Source organism: Chelonoidis abingdonii, chromosome 6 (assembly GCF_003597395.2).
Source record: "Chelonoidis abingdonii isolate Lonesome George chromosome 6, CheloAbing_2.0, whole genome shotgun sequence".
NCBI classification, from domain to species: domain Eukaryota; kingdom Metazoa; phylum Chordata; order Testudines; family Testudinidae; genus Chelonoidis; species Chelonoidis abingdonii.
The window spans coordinates 89690708-89715467 of NC_133774.1; the positions used below are offsets into that span (position 1 = coordinate 89690708).

At 42.4% G+C, this 24760-nt stretch overlaps 1 protein-coding gene across 1 annotated transcript; it reads left to right on the forward strand.

Moving 5' to 3' along the window:
* Window positions 1-818: 818 nt before the first annotated feature.
* On the forward strand, window positions 819-19462 carry LOC142047057 (protein FAM240B-like). The gene is made up of 3 exons (XM_075067522.1): window positions 819-902; window positions 17203-17345; window positions 18782-19462. Exons 2-3 carry the CDS (start codon window positions 17206-17208, stop codon window positions 18858-18860), a joined length of 219 nt encoding a protein of 72 aa, XP_074923623.1. The 5' UTR covers window positions 819-902; window positions 17203-17205; the 3' UTR covers window positions 18861-19462.
* The last annotated feature ends 5298 nt before the right edge of the window (window positions 19463-24760 follow it).

Here is a 24760-nt window from a genome sequence, read left to right on the forward strand (position 1 = left end):
TAAAATCTGAGCTACAAAAGCACAGACCAAAAAACACTGCCTGTGGCTTCAGCTGCTTGGAGTTTGAAATATAACAGCAGAGGAAGGTTAAAGTGATCAGTGATGTTATAAATACCACTTAAGCTAAGTGTCACATATGGTATATTAGCAATAAATGGATTTAATGAAAACTAAGACTGGGGTCTACATCTGTCATCAAACAAATGTACAAAATATTTTATCTGAAAATGAAATGTAATAATTCAAGTGATAATCTATAGAGATACAACAACTCCAAATGGTGAAACTACTGCCAGTATAATACCTTTTGGCAGCTAACATTAACGGAACAGACAATTCCTGTGATTATTGTCTTGAGAGAACAGACTATGTGATATGTCACAATCAAACACACATCCTTAGATCTGCAGCTGAGAACAGCATGCTTCTACAAGTCATCCTCTAATGCAAAACCAAGTGTGATTTGTCGCACCATCCTAGCCACCATTACAACCAAGATGGTCATATGGAATTTTTCAAGCTTCATGGGACAAATATTAGAATGGATAATATCAAAGTGTATTTTAAAGAATAATTCCTAGCTCTTGCCAAGTCATGCTCTCTGTGGTATCTGCCAGAGTGGGAGAGAGGCATGCTCTCAAGGGGCCTGTGTTTCATGGTCATCTCAGGCAGGGGGCTGCAAAGTTCATCAAATGAGACTGATCTTATCTCTCTACTAGTTCTGTTCAAAATAGCCTTGATACGATGAAGGATTTATGTTACCCCCACTTCAAATAAAAAGTGCCGAGGGATGGATTTCATTGCTGCCCTGTGGCACTGTAGAAGCCAGGGCTGCAGCTGCATAATTCATCACTGGTTTGTGTCACACAGAGGATTTATTGCAGGAAGAATCTATCTCCAAGGTAAGTAAGGATTTGTTTCTCATAATACATTTCATCATCTTAATCTCGCAAGAGGTGAGTACCTTCTCTAACTTTAATTCTTATACAAATATATTCAAATAAAGGTCAAGGTGTGAGGCAAGTCAGGGAATGGTGCCCAGTTTAACAGCATTCTGGAAAAGATTAGAAGTATTGACACAGAAAAAATATTTTAGGATGAGGTCCCTTGGCAGAGCACTGGACAAAACACCAATGGGAGTCTCTGTATATTATAGATTGGTGTGCCAAATGGCAGCTGGGGTTACACACACTCTTTCCACAAAGACTTTCGATTATTATCCATTAGATGGATGATTTAAAAAAAAAAATAGATACCCAAACCTGAGAGTGGACCTCCCTCTGGTATGCTGTGTCAAAATTCTCTCACCTGATTAAGAACATGAGCTGCAGACAGGATCTGTCATCTTCCTTGATCGCACAGCATCAGGCGATCCCACTCAACAATCATCATTTAGGATCTTAACATAAGTTTTCACAGACAATAATTTATGCTATTTACCAAGAGCCCTAAATTCAGCAATTCACAGGATCAGGTTTCAAATGGGATGGGTGGGGAAAAGCTCATGTACTATAGACAATCCTTGATCAAGAAAGCAAACTACAACTGCTTTAAATGTGGAATATTAAAAGAAAGTCAATAATAGATGGACAGAGTGATGGATAGCTCAGAAAAGGGTAGTCATTTGAACATGGTCTGATGTGCTACTCTTGTGTAAGTGCTCACGCACATAAGTAGTCTCACTGAAGTCAATGGGTCTACACCCGAAAGTGCTCACCTCAGTGTAAGGGTCCCACATGCAGGCTCTACATGTTTTGACCTTTGGGAGGGGAGGACAGAGAAAAGTGAGGCCAACTATAACTGGCATTATAAAAGCATTGATGCTGCTGTCTTAGACTGAATAGTCTCCACTCTCCAGGGATTAACCATAATAGCAGTATTACAGGTATCATTGTACATGAGTCAGCTGCCAGTAGCCTTGCATTATTCCAGGTTTTTTTCACACAGTGCTATTATGTGAGAAAATGTCTCAGGAAAACTAGTTCGTGCTGTGTTTTAGGGCAGTCTGCCAAGAATCATCATGTTCCGATTCTGGCAAATGGGTCAGAGTGATCAATATTTCACAGAAAACAATAGTTAACAGTGGTGCTGTTAATAGGAAGGACTGGCAAACTTTAGAATGTTCTGTGATGCTGGTATGCAAATATTTCCTTCTAACATGAATGTTTCAGTGTCTACTCTCTTGATGTATATAGGCAGCTCCCATTAAAATTAGTCAGAGTCATACTCAAACATGATCTTATCTTGAAGTTCTTGTGCACAGAAAACTCTCCTTAACTCCCTTGGGATTTACACTGGTCACAGACAGGAAAGAGAACATATACTTCAAATATTATCTCGCCCAAGTCACCTTGTCTCTCTAATATTCTGGGACCGACATGGCTACAACACTTCAAATTCTGTCAAGTGTGGAAGGGAGAATAGATGTGTGCAAGGGGGTAAAACAATCCAGAGTTCTATTCTTTCATTGATGTCTGTAGACAGTGCTATGCTGAACCATGCTACTCTTATCTACGTACTCGATGATTCTTGGGTCTAAATGAAAAATTGTGCTTATCTAAAATACACACACAAAACGCACCTTCTTTTTAACTACAGAGACACACTGCAACATAGATACACATTTGGGTTTCTAAGCTGACCTCCCATTAAATCCTCAAAATAGAATTTAGTATTGTGGTTTCAGGAAGACGCCAATACTATTTATGTTCTGAATACCATTAGGGGATAGGCTGTGCAATGCAATTGCCCTATAATGATGAAAGTCCAGGTACCAGTGATTCTAAAGGTGTTTTATCTTATTTTGTTGAATGTCATACTGTTTGGAAAGTATATTCCTCATAGCTTCTAGCCATACGACTCATGTTGGACAAATCCTGACCATACTCTGCAGCTCCCCAGCATGCTGCTAGCCAAAGCTCCATAGCTAGCCACACTTTCCTTTCTCATGAAGCTTCCCCAAAATCAAACCAACTCTGTGTTCTTATATTTTGGCCCCACAATGTAATGACTGACAGAGCTGTCTGGACAATGGATTTTTCATGCCACAAAAAAAATTGAGATTTCAAGATTATATTTCATCCCAATTCAGGACAAAATGTCATAATTGTTTGTGAACCAACATATTCCAAAAAAATTTTGTTTGGACTCAATTCACTGAATATTGAAAAATTTGAAATGTTTTGTTTCAACTGTGATATTTTTTATTATCATTAAAATATAATACATTTCAAAATGAGAAGTCATTTCAAAATGAAAAATCAAAATGTTCTGTTCTGAAAATGTTGAAACAGCATGTTCAGACATCTTTAAAGTGTTTGTTTCAAAACATTTTTTAAAAGTGAAAATTTTGTCAAAAAAATCAACACATTCCCATGGAATTACTCGATTCCAATAAATCATCATTTTGCAACATAAAAATATTCCCTTAGAAAATTTTCAACTAGCTCCAATTACTATGCACCCCAGAATTTACAGATAAAACTCTCGATATGTCTGCAAACATTGGTACATTTCCTTAAATCCACAAAATTGTTGCAGCTTTCCCAACACTGATTTTAATGGATAAAGTCTGAAAATATTTATTATACAATTTTTTCTCCCTTAAATAGGGAACGTTTTCTGCTTTATCCCTTGCAACTACCTTTCTTCCCCCATACAGATTTTTGTCCAGGATCTGAAAACAAAACAGATTTAGAACTGTAATGGAAACTGTTATTTCAGATCTCTTAATACAATAATTCTTTGCATAGCGATAGGATGTAAAATGAATCCTCAAACACTGATCTGAGATGAGAGTTGCCACCCCTATTTTGCAAATGATGAAGTCAGTGGCAGAGCAAATAATAAAAATGGAGGGGATCCTAATTACCAGTCTTATTGTCTAATTTCTAAACAGATATTTTAAAGTCAAATGTCAAAAATGACATTATATATATACACATACCAGACCTCTGTGCTGTGCAATTTCTGTATTTATCCAGCATATCTAAGCAAACTATATGTAAGGAAATATGAATACACAACTGGATTTTTATAGCAGGAGATGAATAATACCTAGAAACCTTAAGTAAAATGAATTGGCAGTAGCGATCTGGATATGACAAATATAGAAAGATTTCTTACAGCAAGGAGAAAAAAGCAGATAGTGTGCAGTACCGGTGATGACTGTAGATACTTTTGGTACACTCTGTACTGGTCTGCAAGGAACCAAAAAACCTAAATATACCATTACAATAAATTCCAACAGGATCTCTTTCTTTGTATAGCCTTCTCTCAGTGTCTGAGACATGAACTCTCATAGATCTTATCAGAATCATTGGTTTTTATTTTTCTCCTATTATTTATATCATTATATTATTTAAATTGTCTCTGATCTCTCTGTTGCAGAATTCTCCCTCTTTGACCATCTCCTCAACATTGCCATCAAGCCCTCTCTATCCTGCCCAGACACTTGGCCTTTCTGTGACTTCCAGGACCTCTGTGTTAATGATTTCCTATCTGCTTTCAGCCCTCTTCTCCCTATCATCTTTTCCCCTTCTTCATCATGGTTGCTGACACTCTCCATTCATCACTCTGCACCACCTTTGACTTTTGTCCCTCTCTCCCATCTCAAGGTCAATCCTGCCAACTCCCAGCCCTGGCTCACTCCCAACTTCGGTTTACTCTTGCTCTAGTGCTACAGAGCATCTGTGTTGGAAATCCTATGATCAGGCCGATTTCCTCTGTTACCAACTTATTTTCTGCTCTTTTAGTTCAGAACTCTAGTTCTCCAATTTAGTTGAATCTCACGCCCACAATCCCAGCTGCCTTTTCACCACCTTTTACTCATTCCTTAAGCCTTCCCCTCCCCATCTCCACTTCTCTCTCTGCACAGGAGATTGATGACTTCTTCCAAGAGAAAACTGACAAAATATAATGTAACGTTCCCCCTCCCCTTAGCTCACCTTCCCTTTCCCCGTAGAGTTTTCTCCTGCTTTTCCCTTATCACAGGCACAGAAATTTGTCATCTGCTCTCCTCCTTTAAGCAATCCACTTGCCCCAGTGACCCCATCCCAGCTTCAGATCTCCCTCGTACCCTCTCTCAACTCCTCCCTTACTCTTTTCTTTAACCTCTCACTCTCCTCTGGTTCTTCCCACTCACAATACAAGCATGCTCTAGTCTCTCCCAGCTTAAAACAAAACAAACAAAAAACTTTATCCCACTTGTCTCTGCAACTACAACCCCATCTCCCTTCTCCCTTTCCTTGCTAAACTCACTGAATGCCCTGTCTATAATTGCTGTCTCAAGTTTCTCTCCTCCAATTCTATCTTAGACCTTCTCCAATCCAGCTCCTGCCCCCGACATTCAACTGAAACCACTCTCATCAAAGTCTCTAACAACTTCTTCCAATCTAAAACTCAGAACAAGTATTTCATCTTCATCCTCCTTGACCAGTCAGCCGCCTTTGACACAACTGAACTTGTTCCTCTTCTCAAAATGTTGTCCTCCCTTGGCTTTTGTTACTCTGTCCTCTACTGTTTCTCCTTCCACCTTCATAATCATTCTTTCAGTGTGTCCTTTGGACCCTCCTCATCTATCCTCCAATTTTCTATGAGGCTTCTGGTTCCTTTCTCTTCTCCTTCTACAACTTTTCTTTGGGCAATCTCATCTGCAAACAAAAATTCCAATACCATCTCTATTCTGAGGCATCACAGATCTGCTTCTGTATTCATATCTGTCTCCATCTATTCAAACTATAATCTCAGCCTGTATATGACATCTTCTTATGGATGTCTAGTCATTGTCTCAAGATAAACATGGCTAAAACATAGCTTCTAATCTCTCATACACACTCTCTCTCTCTCCCCCTTTCTTGATCACAGTGGGCAATACCACCATCCTGCCTGTCACTCAGGCCCATAATCTAGGCATCATCTTCAACTCAGACCTCTCTCTATGTCCTTACATCCAGGCTATGTCTAAATCTTGCCAGTTCTCTAAGACACAGCCATACCTATCCATCCACAGAGCTAAAACTCTTGTCCAAGCTCTCCTCTCACATCTCAGTCATTGCAACACCCTCCTGTCTGACTTTGACAAGTGAAATGTTGCCCTGATCATACCTATTTAGAATACTGCTGTAAAGATCATTCCTAGCCCATTACTTTGGCCAGAGAACTTTTGTTTTTAAATCCCCACACTGGCTGCACAATCTCTATTGTACCAGATATAAGCTGCTTGTATCTATTTTCAGAACAGGGGAGGGATAGCTCAGTGGTTTGAGCATTAGCCTGCTAAACCCAGGGTCGTGAGTTCAATCTTTGAGGGGGCCATTTAGAGATCTGGGGCAAAAATCTGTCTGCGGATTGATCCTGCTTTGAGCAGGAGGTTGGACTAGATGACCTCCTGAGGTCCCTTCCAACCCTGATATTCTATGATTGACCCTTCACAGTGAGTCCCCATCCTAGCTATCATTTCCCTGTGATATCCAGAAACCTAGAGGGCAGAGGAGCTAGCAGGACTATAGCCTCAGCCAGGGCACCACCCTTAGGAACCATGATTGGAGGATTGCCCGGCTCCACCAATTGCTCCACTCATGCTATTTAAGCCAGGAGGCAGCACAGGAAGTTGTCTGAGCAACTAGATAATTCACTACTGCTACTTGTGCCTGTTGGGTGCAGAATGTAGAAAATCCTGTGACTCCGGCTTCAGTTCCTGACTCTGACTCTGGCTTGACCTCTGGTGTTGGTAATTGACAGTTGACTCTTGTCCAGACACTCAACTCCATTTCCCAACCTGGATGCCTGCTCCGCCCACTATATCAGACTTCTGGTCTGACCACTAGGCAAGACTACCTACATCCCAGTACCCTATACTCCCATTCAATACTGAGCTATCAATGCTGACCTCTAGTTGGGGGACCCCATCCTCCTTTGCCCACTCGTTAAATTTTCAAATGCCCATGTTGTCCTTCACACTTGGGAAAAGCTCTCTGTAAACATCTGCAGAGGTACCTGATTATGCACATTCCAGTCCCTCTTTAAACTCTATTTTGTCAAGACACCTGCCAAAAAATTTGACAACGGCTAAGCTGCTGGTGTTCAGAGACCACAGCCTAACACACTCACCAATAGTGTCTCATTGTTTCCTTGTACTCCCCTTCTGTCTGTCTGTCTCTGTCTATTGTCTCATGTCTTATGCTTAGACTGTCATTCCCTGAGGGCAGCTAACATCTTTTTGTTCTGTGTTTGTACAGCACCTAGCACAGTCCCTGGCTAGGTCTCCTAGATACTATGGTAATACAAATAATAATGAAAGAAAAATAATAGGCCTTTTTCCTGTAACAACACTTAGGAAGTTGTGGCCTTGCTAGAGAGAAGACATTCACCTGAAGTTAGCAAGAAGAGCATGAGGTATTGCAGGGCCCAGTGGCCTCAGCAGCACCGGATTTGTAATACCATCCATGCAACATACATAAATTAAGTCTTGCTTGGTTTTAGCCATTTCCCAAATCTGGCAGAAAACAACTTGTTGTTTATGCTGGTATAAGGAAAAGCAGAATCTGGACCACTCTTGCCCCCGGTAGCTTAATACCTGATGCCTCAGATGCGGGCAATGACCCATCAATTGCCCTAGACCAGAGGTTCTCAAACTGTGGTCCACACACCACTAGTGGCCTGCGAGCTCCATTCAGGTGGTCCATTAATAGTTTCCCCTAAGGTGCATGCCTGGACAGCCGCACACAGGAAAATGAAGAGCCATCCATCTAATTAGTGGAGCCATGCAGGCGTGGCTCCACTAATTAGGTGCCTGGACCCTGGAGAAGACGCATCTGTAAGGATGGTGGCCTTGGGGGAAATAGCAGGTAGGGGGGCAATGGGGTGACAAGACGAGGTAGGGAAAATTTGGGACATGTAGGGCTGCAGCAGCCAGAGAAAAAGGTGACTTTTCTTAGCTCCAGAGCTGTGGCTGCTGGGGAGAGATGGCCCTCCTTCCCAGCCTCAGCTCTGTGGCTCCTGTGGCGGGGGAGAGACCCCCCTCCTTCCAAGCCCCAGCTTGAGGGTTGCCCCAGCAGGGGAGAGAGGGCACATCCATCTCATTAGAAAGGTAAGACTACTGATATTAAAATATGAGTTGTGTGCCTTCATTTGTAGAACAAAAAAACCTGTTAATTATTATTAAGGTTTTTTTATATAGCGCTTTTATCCAAAGCGCTTTATAACAGTTAGCTAATGGTACAAACAACATTTGGAAAGATCATTAAGTGGTCTGCCAAGACCCTCAGCAATTTTCAAATGATCCGCAGAAAAAAAAAGTTTGAGAACCACTGCCCTAGACAACAGTACTGTGATTTATACATGGAGGGAAAATACCTTTGTGACCCCTGCAAGTGACTATACTTATACTAAAACATAATAGATTTTAAAACATTGTAAAATATTGAGTTGTATCCCTGGATATCAACTTCCTTTCTCTGTTAGCAAAGCCCCTTTGTATCTACTCTTTTCTAATATAGGAACTTGAGTTCCAATTCCTTATATGAAAAGGTATTTTTCTGCTGATGGCAACTATGTTTCATTAAATCAGTGAGTTCCAGCCTTTAGCTATTGATCTTCCACTTATAGAAAAGTCAAGGTGTCACTATTTAACTCATCTTGTATTCCACTTGTTAGTCCCAATAACATTACTAGTGTTTCCAAATAGCACTGTCAGAAACATGGTTTTCCTACCCTGAGAGGTATACCTTTGCAAATTAAATCTAAAAATAATCAATGCACTCTAATATGATTAAATCTAAAAATAAGCAATTATATTAATCTTGTGAAGGAAAAACCCCTTCTAAAGTCATTCCAGCTATTTCTTTCATTGGGGAGCAGTCAGTTTTGGTTCAGCTTGTTTTCAGCCAGGGCTATGTCAAAAAATGATTGCCTATGAGTGAGTTTCTCATTGTTGTCCTTTGAAAGGATTGTCACCAGAGGCTTAAATTAAATCTCTTTCAGTCAGAACTATTGCAGTTATGGCAGGCCAGCTCAGGTCAGTCCTAACTCCTGAGATTTACAAGAGGCCTGTTTGGAGCTCTTTACATACTTTAACAAAACATTACTGTGTACACTTTGTATTACATGCAGAGATCCTGCATTCAAGCTGTGTTCAGTGCCCGCTTCAAAGTCAGCATCTCACTTCTCCTCTATTCTCACTTCTCCCCTCTCCTTTATCTGAGAAGTTCTTTTATGTTTACTGTGTTAAACAAGAATTTTTTTAAATGGAAATAGATTTTTTATGGAACACAGGCCCAATTTGTCTTTGCTGGCATAAAGGGAAAATAGGGCAGGGTTAATGTCCCCCTGCTGAGTGAATAGAATTGACACAGCAACTAAAAACCCATGCCCAGCCCATGCCAGCCAATTTGGGCTTGCAGGGCTCGGGCTACAGGCTGTTTCATTGCTGTGTAGACTCCCAGGCTCAGCCTGGAGCCAGGCTCTAGGACCATGTAGAGTGGGAGGGTCCCAGAGATCGGGCTCCAGCCCAAGCCAAGAAGTCTACTACACAGCAATGAAACAGCCCTGCAGACCAAGTCCTGTGAGCCAGTCGGCTGGCACGCACCAGCTGCAATTTTTTCTTTGCTGTGTGGACATACCCATAGAGGGCTTCTCAGGTAGATGCAGATCCACTCCTTGTAGAAGCCCCTGGCACAGGTGCAGCATTCTGAGACAGGTCAGAGGTGGCGTAGCCAGGGCATCCCATTGTGCAGCTGAATTCAGATACATGTGCACATGAAGGACCAAGCAAAAAAAAGAAGTCAATCATTTTGGAAGGTTTGGGACAGGAATCCTATAAGCACGTGTGTTAATTGAGGCAAACAGTAAAAGCACTGAAGTTTGAAACAGGTAGGAAGATTCAGTTTTCAAAAACTACTGCACATTCATGTGCTAAAGTTTTCAAAGCTCTGGTGCTAAGAAGGGCTGTGAATAACCTTTTTATAGGGCCAGACTGTGTCCTGCATAGGTCGTGCTGCACAGCTGCAATGCGCAGGCAGTACTGAGCCAGATTCTAGGTTTGTCTAGCTACAGGAATGGCGAAAAAAGCCTAACCACAAATTAATCCACATTTGAACATACAATAAATAACTTGAGAAGAGTGACAGGCTAGGTCAGTTCTTATTTTACCTGAACAAGTGAACACATCTCAAAATGACTCATACAAACAGAAAAGTGTCATGATCCAAATGTAGCATATAGCACATTAACTGCACTTCAGAGTCCAGACTGTTCTAAAATTCCTCCTAGTATTTCTGCACAGAACATCAGGTGACCTAACAGTGAAGACTAATGCAGATCCCCTCCTTTTGACAGGTTACAAGGTGCTATTTCAACAAATAGTTTGGTTCTTTTAATGGTTAAGAACAAAAAAAATCACTATTTACATCAGGAGTACAGGGACATTCAATAAAACGGACAGGCAGGATAGTTATAACAGATACAAGGAAATATTTTTTCTATGAGTCACATTTAGCCTTTGGAACTCATTGCCACAAGGTATAATTGAGATCAATAGCTCAGCAGGATTCACATAATGAACAGACAATAAGAACATCCACAGCTTTATTAATCAGGAATTTATAAGAATAAGGAAGGACTATAAACCCTTATGTTTCAGGCTACAAGCCCATATCTGACTGAGGAAGTTAGGAAATAATCTCCTCTATGGAAAAATTACTCCTAATTGCTTGCTTACAGACTCTTGCTCTCCTCCTCCCAACCCCAGTCTTTTTTTTTTTTTTTTTAAGAACCTGATACTGGTCATTCTCAGAAACAGAATACTGGACTAGAAGGATGATTAGTCTGATCCAAATTGGTAAATGCTGTAATATATTCCTACATTTGTAACATTCTGCTCTGTTTAGAGAAAAGGAAGAATATTCACTTGCCTTTAAAACTAGAAAGAAGTAAGTTTTTTCACTGACACATTGAAGCATAAAACAAAAAAAAGAAATAAGGAGATTTTCAAAAGCAACCAATATATTTGTGGGCATAACTTTTAATCAAGAAATAATGGAGCCCACATTTTTCTTGCAGCATACAATTGTACCTGCAATTAATCCCAAATACAAATGCCAGCACACGTATACCTATCAGATTTACTTGCTCAACATGTCAACTTCAGAAAAGCGACAACTACAGTGAAGTTCTGAAAATCAGACTTAAAATGAAGAGCCCCAATAATTCAGGGGAAATGCGTTGGCAAATAAGGGGGTTTTCAAACTCAGAAACCCAAGAAGAACGCAAACAAAGTCACAGCAAAATCTCAAAAAGAAAATAAAACAATCCCTTCAAAGAGGCTTTTTTTGTTCTGAGCTCCTAGTCTCTTTGTAGTATGTCTCACATTTTCTCATAAAACAACCGAATCGTTAAATAGAATTATATAAATATTATGAGCTCCCAGCTTTGCTTTTCATATCATGCCTGGCAGGTGAATGGCAGCAATTTCTTCAAGCTTTTCCAAGCAAGCCCAGAGGGACTATTTTACTAGCTCTGTACAGCTCTGATTAAAATAAATTACAAATAATTGATACAAATTCACACAAGGCATAGGAAACTAAAAAATTAAATGTTGTGGAAGATGGTTGTAATGACATTTTCATGCAAAACCAAATCATTTGGAAAGCAAGATGTAGAAGTACAATCTAAAACCCGTTCCATGCTTAATGAAGACTACAAAGAGATATTTTTGGAAATAATGACATTTTCTAGCTGTAACATGGGGCGCAGAGGCATTGCTATTAACCCGTTAAAAGTTCCATTGAGACAGAGAGAGAGAGAGATTATTATTATCTTATAAAATTTGTCCCCAAATTTATTTCTCAAGCTGATGTTGAATGTAAACTGCCTTGAAGGTACAAGATGACTATCAGAAAAAAATGTAATAAAACAGACAAAATATATTCAATTAAGATTTTGTTTTGATTTTTTTTAATTAATTCATGGGCTTTTGCAATTTTGCATCCTGTATAATTTCTAACCTTCCCCATTTCTGAGTAAAATGAAGGCAAATGCTGTACTGATTACTGGAAAAACCAATAGAACTCTATCCCTTCAATACTTTGGTAGTAGCCTACTGTAGCCATTTTAAGGTCTCTAGTACACGTTCAACAATAACTCAACTTCAGAATGAATAAACAGCTGTCTCATTCCCCCATGCGGTTATTGGTGGTCAGTAGAGTTTCTCATTCTCTCTTTGTCTCAGGCTATGTCTATACTAGAAAGGCTTTGCTGATACAGCTATAGGCCATGTCTACACTGGCGAGGTTACAGCAGCACAGCTGTAACAATGGAGCTGAGCCACTGTAAGATCGCACGTGTAGCTGCTCTTTGCTGATGGAAGAGAGCTTTCCCATCCACATAATAAAACCACCCTCAATGAAGCTCTCCCATTGACATAGCGCAACGCACGCTAACACTTATGCTGCCGAAACGTGAGTCTCTCAGGGATGCATGTTTTTCACACCCCTGAGCAAATAAGTTTGGCCAATATAAGTGGTAGTGTAGATACGGCCATACTGGGACAGCTGTATCAGCAGAGCCTCCAGTAGAGATGCAGCTTATATACCATCATAAGGCAATCTTTTGACGGTATAATTAAACCACCTTCCCAGATGACATAAGCTATAATGGAAAAAATTCTCTTTTGCCAATATAGTTGTGTTTATGCTGCTGCATATGACATCAAAGCCACACCCATACAGCTATTTTTAGTACATTTGCTCAAGCAGAGCTAGTACGTATCTGTGTACCCTCCCAGCTGCTGTACAGATTTATCCTACTGGCAGAGCCAATGCCAACCCCACAATGCTGCAGGAATACTCCTAAAAGAACCCTCCTAGTCTCTATAAGCACATGAATGTGCCACTTGTAATAGTTGGCCAAGCTTACGAGCCCCTGCACTCAACTGGATGGAATTTGCCTGTTGTGCCATAACTTCTGAATGCCACATCTGATCTATTCCAAAATTTCAGAGAATGTTCTAGACATCAATGGCCAGAACCCTCTTGATTTGAAGGGAAATCAGAATGCCAAAAGAGGGAAAAGGGGGACACGTAGACCTCCTGTCATCTGTTGATGGCACCCATTAACCCCTTGCAGCATAACATTTCTCTTCATCTCTCAGGAGAGTTTAACATGTTGACACACTGAGGTTATGTGTACATTTAAAACACTGCTGCAGCTGAGCCACTGTACTGTAGCACTTCTGTGTAGACACTCCCTACAGTGACGGGAGGGGCTCTCCCATTGCTGTAGGTAATCTACCTCCCTGATGAATTCTTCCATCAACCTAGCACTGTCTACATTGAGGGATAAGTTGGCTTAGGCACATTGTTTGGGAGTGTGGCTTTTTCACATCGCTGAGAGACACTGCCATGCCAATGTAACTTTTCAGTGTAGACCTGCCTTGAAAAACATAAGAGAAATAATTATTCTCCTTGCTGGGGAGCAAAGGGGCAGATTCTTAGCCAGCAGGGGCAGCCAGAGGGAGAAGAGAGAGAAGGCTTCATTCATTCCGTCTTCCTTCCTAACGTCCTGCCTCCTCAGCCTGCTCCAAGTGAGAAGAAAGATGGCATTAGCTATCCACCCCTTCTTTCCAAGCTGGGAGTAAGAAAGGCAGCCTGGGGTGAGGGAAGAAGAAACATAGGGCTTCCCTGGCATGTTGCATGGAGGATCAGAGCAGAAATGGGGAGAGAGCAATAGAGGAAAATAGAGCCCTAGGCATGGTCAGGAAAATGTGGTATATTGATGGGGGCAGTGCGGGAGGAGAGACACCCAGCACCTTTGAAGTGGTGTAGACTAGAGAATGGGGGACCCTGGCATGGGCATACATGGGATTGGAAGAAAATCAGAATCCCTGACATGCTGGGAGAATGAAGGACTGTGGTGTGGGGGGGAGAAGGGAATGGAGAGGAACAGAGCCTCTGGTATGGCATGGAGAATGGGGGACCCTGCTGTGCAGAGATACACAGAACCATTAATGAAGAAAACTGAGGGACCCTGGTGTGGGACGTTGGTATGGGGAAGGGAGGCGCACAGAGTCACTGGCATATGGAAAAGAATGGGGGACTCTGGTATGGGAGAAAAGAGACTGGGGGGCACATAGAGACCCTAGAAGGGTGGAGACTGGGAGGAGTTCCAGCAAGTCCCTGAAATAGATGAGGATGGGAGGATGGAACACAGGGAATATGTTGGGAGCATGAAGGGATGCCAGGAGCATGGCCAGCAGAAGCAACAAAGCATGTAATCCTCTAATATATGTTGTGATTTAGAGCATGATTATGTTAGTAAAACAGTAAAGACTATGCAAAAATGGCATCATCTTATTCTACGGGGCCTATCCAGGAAGGCACTTATTTATATATGTAACTTTAAGCACGGGTACATGATCCAATACCTTCCATATTCAGGGCCCAGATGTGTTGCCAAGTTTAGGGTGACCAGATGTCCCGATTTTATAGGGTCAGTCCCGATTTTGGAATCTTTTTCTTATGTAGGCTCCCATTACTCCCTACCTCACCCCCTGTCCTGATTTTTCACATTTGCTCTCTGGTCATCCTAGCCAAGTTATATTTGTTTTATTTTGCTGATTCAGGCCACAATGCTCCCACTGATGATTGCACTTAATCACATGCCTGGGCCTGCACAGCCCCACTGATGTTAATGGTGCTTTGGGTAGGCACAGAGGTATCCGCTCACAACGACAATTGCAGGATCAGGGACTACAACAAGGAACACTTCATGAGGCTCGCCCTGAAGAGCTACCTCAATTCATTCCATCAGGCTGGGGGAAGGTTTTCACTCACCTCAGTTGTTATCGTTCCCCTGTAGTGGGGTGGCCACCTGCTCCTGCCCTGAAGGGCTTGAAATCAGCTCTGGGAGAGGGCTGAAGCTGCCAGAAGACTGCTGCTAGGAAAAGCAGCAAGCCTCAGCTGATTGAGGAACCAGCCATAGATGTGGCCACGCCCCTCAGGGCCCAACTAGCCCTTATAAGAGGGCAGTGGGCCAGAAGCACACAGAGTCTTTCTCTCTCTCTCAATGTGGAGAAAGATGAGTCTGGCTGCTAGGAGCTAAGCAGGGTACTGAGACTGGAGCAGGGCTGGGGGAAGGCCAGAGGAGCACCAGCCTAGAAACCCCACAGGCTGCAGGCCTTGTTAAAGGCCAAAGAAAAGTACTGTGGGGCAGGGCTGGGGGAAGGCCAGAGAAACAGGGGAGCTCTGGCCTAGAAACCCCCCAGGTTGCAGGCCTTGTTAAAGGGTTGCAGAGGGCAGCCCAAGGGTAGGCAGAGGCAGCAGGTCTAAACCCCCCTTGCTGGTGATGAGTGGCATTTATACTGCAGTCTGCCCCAGTGAACGGGGGCTAGATCGAGACTGGCAGTGGCTATAGACTGAGGCAAGGTGGGGATAGAGGGCAGGCCTGCCTGGGGAGGGTCAAGTGGGGCAATTTGCCCTGGGCCCCACAGGGGCCCTCATGAGAGTTTTTCAGGGCCGCTGGAGCAGGGTCCTTCACTGGCACCCCAGCGCTGCAGCAGCAGTGCTATTCTCTTTATTCCTCTCATCCAGTAGCGTAGCTGGTGGCATTCAGCGGAAGCAGCTGCTTCCACTCAGGCCAGTAGGCGCGGAAGTGACGGCTGCTGGCCTCACGGCCAGAGGAGCTGCGGGGCGGCAGCAGCAGCCCTGCATGGAAGCGGCGCCTGCCAGCCGCACTGCCCACTGCACAGCTGTAGGAGCCACGGGGTAGCAGGCAGGCTCGGAAGCCTTGCCTGCCAGCCCGCGCTGCCCACCAAACTGCCGGAGGAGCCGCGGGGCAGCAGGCCGGCACTGAAGTCGTGCTTGCCGGCCCGCACTGCCTACTGCACGGCCGGAGGAGCCCCAGGATGGTAGGCCAGCACGGAAGCGCAGGAGGGAAGGTGAGCAGTGAGGGGAGTCCGGTCTGGGGGTGTGGCCAGAGGAGGGAGCCAAGGGGGCGTGGCCAGAGGGGGAGCCAAGTGGGGCACCTTTTTTATGTTTTGTGCTCCCTCTAAGCCGAAAACCTGGCTACGCCACTGCTATTGTCGAGGTGGAGTACATGCAGCGCTGTAGCCAGGGAGATACAGTGCTGTATGTGCCTTGCCAGTGTGGACAGGGAGTGAGTTACAGCGCTGTAAAGCCACCACAAGCGCTGTAACTCTCAAGTGTAGCCAAGGCCTTAGCCCTCAAGAATAGAAACAGCCCTAGCCCAAAACTCTTACCAAGGGCACCCCTGACCAGAAAGGCGAACCCTTAACCCTGCTTTTGTGCACTTGCTTTGCAATACAAAAGGAAGCTCTGAAAGGAATAATAACTATACTGAAAGTGCTTTAACCCACAAGATACTCTTAACAATTGAGTATGGGTACTGCCTGACACCCTTAACTCTTCCTCTGGGGTTACCAGGGTGAAACTCTCCAAATGTGCAAGTCATTAACATCCTTTGTTACAATATTACAAAATGTATCAATATCAACTACAATCAGTGGAAATAAAGTGGAATGAAAAACTAAGCTATTAAGAGTGCTGTTAATTTCACTGTAAAGTCTTTCGCATGTGGAACTTTGGAGGACATTTCTGTTATCTTTGTATAAATAATTAAATAATAAAATAAAGATGTGCCTACATCTTGTGAAAGTGTAAAGATACTATGAGAACATACTTGCCAGAAATGGGTTGACTCATTATTGCAGGTGTTAAGATGAACTGGTCATTAGCCTGCTGGCAATTTACTTTCAGAGAAACCTTGGAAAAATCTTACAAATGTCAGTTACTTTTACATTACCTCTTTAACTTATGAGCATGGCACATGCAAAAAGTCTTCATCATTATGCTAAAGTGAGTGCAATAACTGTATCCTGAATTGTGTGCTAAAAGGTCACAACCACAATTATATGGAGGTGAAAGATATTTTACCAAAGGCACTTTAAGGTGAACAATTAGGAATTGTAATTACTGTAGTACAGCATATACCTCAAGTGCCACTTTCTGAATGAAGAAGTAGAAGCATGATTCATTCCCATTAAGTTCTTCTTTTGCCTCCACAGTAAAAAAAAAACTGCATGTGAATTCAATATTGTAAAGATCTAAAGCATGCTGCATTAGCACCACATTCCAGACAGCAAAATAGAAAAGGACTGGTAACTGGTCATTTGGGTTTTCTCCTTTACAGAAAATGAATAGTCAATACGTGCGCTTTGAAGTGTTTGGATGTGAAACTGAGGAACTAACAGACTTCTGGGAAAAGACAATTGAAAAACAAACTAAGCATCTGCAAATTGAAAAAGAACGTCAACAGAGAAGTGCTCTGCCAAAGTAAGGATGGGGGGAGAAGGGGTGCTTGTTTCTGTGGGTTGATATTGTAATCCTTTAAAAAAGTAATAAATAAATTTAGTGCACCCAGTAGATCCCAGAATGACCACCCAGGTAATTGGGGTTCTCTGTATAGTATACAACAACAAAGCTTCATGTGCTGCCCCTCCCCCTGTGTGCCTCAGCCATGACCTCAATGGCTGATCTCAAAAAGATAAGAGAGGGTAGTTCATTCTTGGTCCCTGCTCAAGTTGCTAATGCTACCTTTACCCCTCACTGTTTGGTGCTGTGTGGAGCCTCAGCTCAACCACAGCGGAGAATCTGGCCTTAGATCATTTAGCCTTTCTAGCCTTCTGTTCCCTAAGAAAAAATGTGTTCTTAACTCAGAGTAACTAATGTAACTAACACAAGGTAAATCCCTAATTAAAACAAGACAGCTGTAGTTTCAACATGTGTCAGCAGGCCAAGGCAAACCCTAAGCTCCCCTCTAATTTTTAGCTCAGCCTGCTAACCTGCGAAAACTATAAACTGCCTTGTCTTCAGAGGATCTTAGATTGTGCTGCTTACCCTGAGGTAAGAACACATCTTTTTTTTTTTTCCTAGTGAAGATGCACCTTTTCACATAAGCTGGTCCCAAATCAAAATTCATCCATCCTTTTCCTTTCCCCTCCCCCCCCCCCAAAAAGGTTAAAATCCACAGAGAAGAGGAAGGAAGGATGGTGTTGCAGTTAGTGCCCCAGCCTAGGACGTGTGAGAGCTGAGCTGAGTTCAGTTCCTGGTCTGCCTTAGATTTACACTGTAGCCTTGGGCAAGTCCCTTAATTTCTCCATCCTCAGCTCCCCACCTGTATAATTTCTTATGTCTTTTGTCTATTCTTTCTGGGCCAGGAACTGTCTTACTATGAATTTGTGCAGTGCCTAGTATAGTGCCTTGATCCTTATTGAGGCCTCTAAGTACTACTGCACTACAAATAAACTCCCACCACTCACCAAACCTATCTGGTCAACAAGTAAGAATCATTGCTTCTGGTAACAATCTTGTAGATTTAACTGTACACAGTCTCTCCAGTGCTTTCAATCTAGTAGTGCTAAAGGAAACCAAGAAAGTACTGTAAGAGGTTGTCCAGCAGGTGGCAGCAGCCAATCTTGAGAAATAAGGGGTGACCTACAAAGTAGATTTGTCAAGCCAGAAGAGATGAAAACTAGAGATGGCTGAGCCCCAAAATTCAGGTTAAGTTTCTTCATCATGTTAACACTATTATGCTAGAAGACACTCCAGATGAGCAGGATTTGGTAGATCTCCCACTGTTGCTACTGCTGGGAGAGCAGCACCAATGCTGGGAAATGTTAGGAAGATGAGTTTGGTGGTATCTCTCAAAGCCCAGAGATGTGCAAGACTGGAGTCTTTTTGGTGATATTGGTGTTTGTTTCCTGTCTTAGACTCAGAACTGAATGGAAGGAGAGGTTGGAAAAACGGATACAAATGATGAAGACTCAAAATGAAGAGCCAGCTAGTTGAAGGCTTCTTACACATTTGGGAAAAGAAGGAAAAATGTTTTGCAGAAGAAAACCATAGTGTATTGCAAACACCCAATTTATTTTTATTGATAAGCTTCAATTAGATTTATTTTACAGTACCATCATCATGTAGGGAGTTCATATGTGAAACCTCTATTACTGCTTATGAGACCTATTATCTATGTGGACCCCTCATTCAGTGAGGAGAAAATAAATGTGCATGGATCCTAAATTGTGGTTCCCTGATCCAGACAACTGTCTGGAAAAGGAATTTAGTATCATTTTAACTAAATGCTCATTGAAATAATCTCCTGTGTATTTTATTAAATACTCCTTGGGTTTCCATACATACTGATATTATAGACCAATTTAATGTTGTGGTTTTTCTTTGAAATTGTTTAAAATACATTTTTGTGTGTTTGACTACTATGAAACCACAAATATACACAGAGAACAAATACACTTAAAAGATATTCATTTATTACTAATACATTTTGGGAGCAGGTCCACTTCCTCCTCCTTATAGGACAGATTGTTTCAAAGAGTATCCATCTAACCCCTACCACCAATATGCAATAGCCTTTACTAAAATGGAAGAGTTTCAGTGAAGTAATGCTACCAAGTTGCTTCTTTTTTAGTGACTGTTTCATTGCCACAGGAGTAATGCACAGCAAAATGGATTCTTTTAAAACACAGTAAAAATCCCTTTCCCTCAATTCCTCAGCTGTGCAATGACATCATTTGACTAGTTCTCCAGTCTCCATATAGTTCCAGGGTAGACAAGATTTTAATTACCAAGTGGGAGGGGGCGCAGAGGGGAAATCAGTAAAAGTAAGATTCTGGTTTTTAAATAGCTTAGGTAAACTGTTATCATAAAGCATGTTTAAAATATTATATTTTCCTTTGTACATCACATTTCAAATATGCCACACTGGCGAGACCTGAGGGCAAAAAACAAATCTGGCATCTGATAGGAGTTGTGCACATGGAAATGACAGGCTGATTGGGAGCCTGAAAAAAGCAGTTCAAACATAAAAAACTACCTTGGAGCACATGCTCAGAAATCAAGTCATCAGAACCTTTGAAAAGAATTTCCCTGTGGGCTGAAACTGTCTAAAATGTGCTATGCTCCATTTCTTCAATATGGTTTTCCTACATTGCTTTCAAAGTGACATAAGCTAAACTGGAAAGGCACTCTTATTCCACATCTACACAGGGAGTTATAACAGTATAACTATAACCATATAATTATACCTGTAAATTTCCCCATGTAGACAAACCTGAAGGGAGTTAGGCACACAGCTCCCATTAAGTTTTAGTAGGAGTTACTGCCTTTGAAAATCCTAGGCTGTGCAACTCAATTTTCTCCTCCCTTGCCTGTGCTCAGCACCTACGAAACCCAAGACCAAATTCTGCTCTGAGGGTTGCACTGGATTTTACACTGGTGTAACAGAGATCAAAAATGGAACCCATGGTCAAAGGTTATGGCTGCACTACAGCTTAAGTCAACATAAATTATGTCATTCAGGAGTGTTAATTAGCCACTCCCCTGAGCAACATAATTTATGCCGATTTAAGTGCCAGTGTGAATGTCACTATGTCAGTGGAAGAGTCCCCTAGCAACATGGCTACCACCGCTTGTGGGGACTGGAGAAATTAAGCCGACGGGAGAGCTCTCTCTCATCAGCTTAGAGCATCTTCATTAGAGAGCTTAGAGTGGCACGGCTGCATCAATGCAGCTGCTAAAACGTGCAATACAAGAGAGACTCAGATTTACTGTACCTGAAAATATAGGAGTGAGAATTTCACTACAGGATTCAGATGGATTGACTACTTTCCATACAAATTCTCTTCCAATGAAATGAATCATGGGGAGCAGACCTGTCAGAATCCACTAGGTGGCAAGAGTAAGAAATAGAACAAAGTGTCTGCTTTCCAAAGTATTTTCCCATGATACTTCAGGCTCCTGACATCATGAGACTTCAGTGATGTCACAGAATGATGCATGTCTTTAGCAAATTAGGATGTGCCAACAGATGTGAAGATAAGTGAATAAAATATTTTTTAAAATAGTAAACTGAAACTTATCTCTGTGCTGAATGCATTCTCTTCAGCCTGGATCCTGGGGACTCTGAGAACATATTTCTGGATTTAGCCCAGTGTTCAGTTTAGCTTTGCAATTTACCTTGAGTGTTTGAATGAATTATTTTGGGCTCAGGTTTCACAGTGTTAGATGTAGGAATTTGGGTCATGTTGTTATCTTCATTTATCCAGGTCATAGAAACCCATTTTGATTACAAACTCAATCTCTTTTTCAGGGGCAATCTGACTAGTAGCTTTATAAATTACTAGTAACAAAACAGTACATTCCCACAGCAATAAATACAATTTAAGATCAATCAGCAAAAACTAAGATACAATAAAACTGAAATTCAAGTCTAAATGTCAAGAAACAAACTTAATCAGAAGCAGGAGCAGAATGTGAGGTGAAAATGTTTGGGGTAAATTGAAAAGATGGGAGTATAAGTCTTTAATTCACCTTGATTGGCACTACTGATAAAAATCAAAAGGAAGTGAAGAGTAAAGACAAACTTTAAGACAAGCTAAAACACTGAAAAATATTCCTCACCTCTAAAGACTGTAGGACACAAAAGGTTGTGATTTAGTCATTGATAAAACTATGTGGGCACTGTAGGATCATTATTGCTTAACAGAATGAGCCAAAGATCCTCTGGATTATTTACAAGTCGCTTTTAGTAAAGGCAGAGCTTTTAGCAGAGTGGGATGTGCAACACTTCTTCAAAGGACAACTTCATTTGATTTTTTCATACCAAATTTCTGCATTGGTTTTGAGTATAACAATGGGATAGTTCAATTATACCAATCCATTTTAATTATTTTTTTGAGATTAAAATAGGATACATTTGCTTATCCTTTCCAGCTCTCATTATTTTACCATTCTTCTTCCTCATCTGGATAGCATGTTACTAGAAGATGCACTATGCCTCTTTCATTACATATGCACGATTCAGAACAACTTTTTGAAATCTTATTACACAGACAAAATAAGAAGTACATAGTTTTGCCATCATCTAAAACAAACACTAAATAATCTGGATCCAATCCCTCTTAGGCTCCGTTTATGAGAGGTATATTCAACGCTACCATGGGAATGACAGATACTTCATTTTACCTGCATTGTATGGATAAGGTCTGACAACTTTGAAACTGTGTTTAAGGGAGAGTTTAAATACAGTTCCTTAACATTGTTCCTGACCATTGTTTCCCACAAACTAGGAAGTGTTGTTGTGCTTGTTTATGCAGTGCTTTGAACCTGAATGACTTACTGAAACCAAAGCAGAGTTTTCTTGCTAATACAGTAGTGTCAATTTTGTCAGCGAGTCCAAATGGGACTGGGTGAACTCTCACAAACCTGACCCAGCACAGTTTCCTTAGGGCTTGTCTACACTGGCAAGTTTCTGCGCAGTAAAGCAGCTTTTTGCACTCAAATTGCAGGCGTGTACACACTGCCAGGCCACTTTGTGCGCAGAAACTCCTCAGTTGCAGCGCTGCAAAAACCCCACCTCGACAAGAGTCATAAGGCTATTTGGGCAGAGGCTCCAGTGTAGACAGTTGATTGCTTTCTGTGCTGTAACTGGCCTCCGGAGCTGTCCCGTCATGCCTCAAGTGACTGCGCTGCTCATTGTTTTGAACTCAGCTGCCCCGGAGACATGCGCCCCTCCCCTTTCAAAGTACTGATCTGCTCTGGTACACACAGCAACCCATTAACGTGGAATGCTCCCGCTGTTGAACACAGAGGCAGGTGTGTGTGTGTGTGAGAGAGAGAGAGAGTGAGAGAGATTTCTGTGCAGAGAGCCCAGGAAGGGAGGCAGGGGTTAATGTTGGGGGTTTCCCCTCCCCCTGCCTCAGGACAGGTTGCTTCCTGCCACTGTGTGAACTTACAAGACAGCATACTGACACACTCTGTCCCCCAAATCACACTGTCTCTCTCTCCACCTCCATACACACATACACTCCTGTCACAAACTCTTCCCTCCCCCGCCACCCTTCAGTTGAAAAGCACTGGCAATGTAGTAGGATGCCCATGGAACAATGGGATTGGGAAACCTGCATCATGTGATACTGTGCCAGCCCCATGAGGCATTGCAAACCCTTCCCAAAGTACCCTGCAGCCAGTTGCACAGTGGGATAGCTACCGCAATGCACTGCAGTCTTTGCAATTGCAAAAGCTGCTATTGTGGATGCACTCCAGCGTCACAAGGAGCACAGTGTGGACACGCCACAGAGGTTTAATTTCAGCATTTTAATGGAAAAGGTATAACTTGTGGCACAGAAACTTGCCAGTGTAGACATACCCTTAATGAAGGGTATGTCCAGCTATTGCAGAGTGCCCTCTGACTTTCACAAGTGGGGTATATCTTCACAGTGACATCCATTGGCGACATACCATGCCGTGTGTGATTCCTTTGTGTCCTGTTAATTGTGTTTGTTTGGGTTTTTCTTTTAATAGTGGCAGCACTACCTAAAGAAAAGAAAGAAAGACAGACTGAGCTCTATCCCAGTTCAAAGATAAGCAGGTCACTCATCATCATGAGTCTTACTAGATATTCTATACAGTGTTAAAATATTGAAGTTATTTGTATTACAGTGGCACACAGAGGCCTCAACCAAGATCAAGACCCTCTTTGTGCTGGTCACTATCCATACATTTAGTAAGAGACAATCCCTGCTTCATAGAGATTACAATCTAAATAGGCAAGACAGAAAGAGCAGGAGGGAAACACAGAGGCAAAAGAAGTGAAATGATTTGCCCAAGGTCAGTGGCACAGCTGTGTTAGCCAGTCCAAGTACCAAGCCTCAATCCAATTTCCTAACCATTGGATCACATTGCCTCTGTTCATACAACAACCACCACTCTCTGATAATCCAGAGAAGACCTGAAGCTTGAGATATGAATGAGAAAACCATTCAGGGTCCAGCCCCATCAGAGACTGTAGGATCTAGTAAACATATCAACAGGAGTGGATTGGGAAGGAAATTCTTGGGAAGCAAAACTATGAGGGGAAAGGGGAAAGACAAGACTCACTAGACCCAGGCCAGATGACTGAATTTAAAGAAGCAGGGTAGGTAATTTTTAGAAGAACAGTCAAAGATTTTGGAAGGAGGGGTAATATCTGAAACAGGGCTTGGATGTGGTACATTTGAAGGACTGAGATTCAGGACTAGTGTTATTTTGAACTGACCCATTCATCCCTACTTATTACACCTGTGGTCTCTGAAAGGCATCACCACTCTTGTGTTGGTCCGCCTGTTGCACGTACACATTAAGGGCCCCATTTTACAGAACTTGGTCTGCAGGATAAAACCTCAAGTCTTTGGGAGCAATTTTCAAACTTGGTCAACCACTTTGCATCAGAGTACTCCAGTCATCCCTCAAGCATCTGATTAAGTTCCTAAATGTATAATTGTGTACCTAAATTAACTACCATATATACTCGATCATAAGCCGGTTCGTTTATAAGCCCCCCCGCCCCAAGATGGCTAAGTAAAAATGGAAAATGTTTATGATCCATTCATAAGCTGACCCTATAAGTCACGGGTCAGCAAACTTTGGCTCCAAGCCATCAGGATAAGTCGCTGGTGTGCCGAGATGGTTTGTTTACCTCAAGCGTCCACAGGCAAGGAGGTAAATCTAAGTAAGCAAAGTGTCCCAGCCTGCCAGCTGCTTACCCTGACGGGCCGGGACAGCAACTGGTAGGGAAATTTTCGGGGGGGAGAAGCTGGGGGTCAGGGGAGTGACCCTAGTGACCATCCCCCACCCCCATCCCGGGACCCCCACGCTCTCCCCATTCCATCCCTTCCTACCTTATCTGGGGAGGG

What these genes read in the sequence shown, in the direction of transcription:
- LOC142047057 (XM_075067522.1), top strand. Translation starts at nt 17,206, where the DNA reads ATGAATAGTCAATACGTGCGCTTTGAAGTGTTTGGATGTGAAACTGAG. An exon ending in CAGAGAAGTGCTCTGCCAAA is followed by an intron (nt 17,346 to 18,781) that starts GTAAGGATGGGG and finishes TTCCTGTCTTAG; the next exon opens with ACTCAGAACTGAATGGAAGG.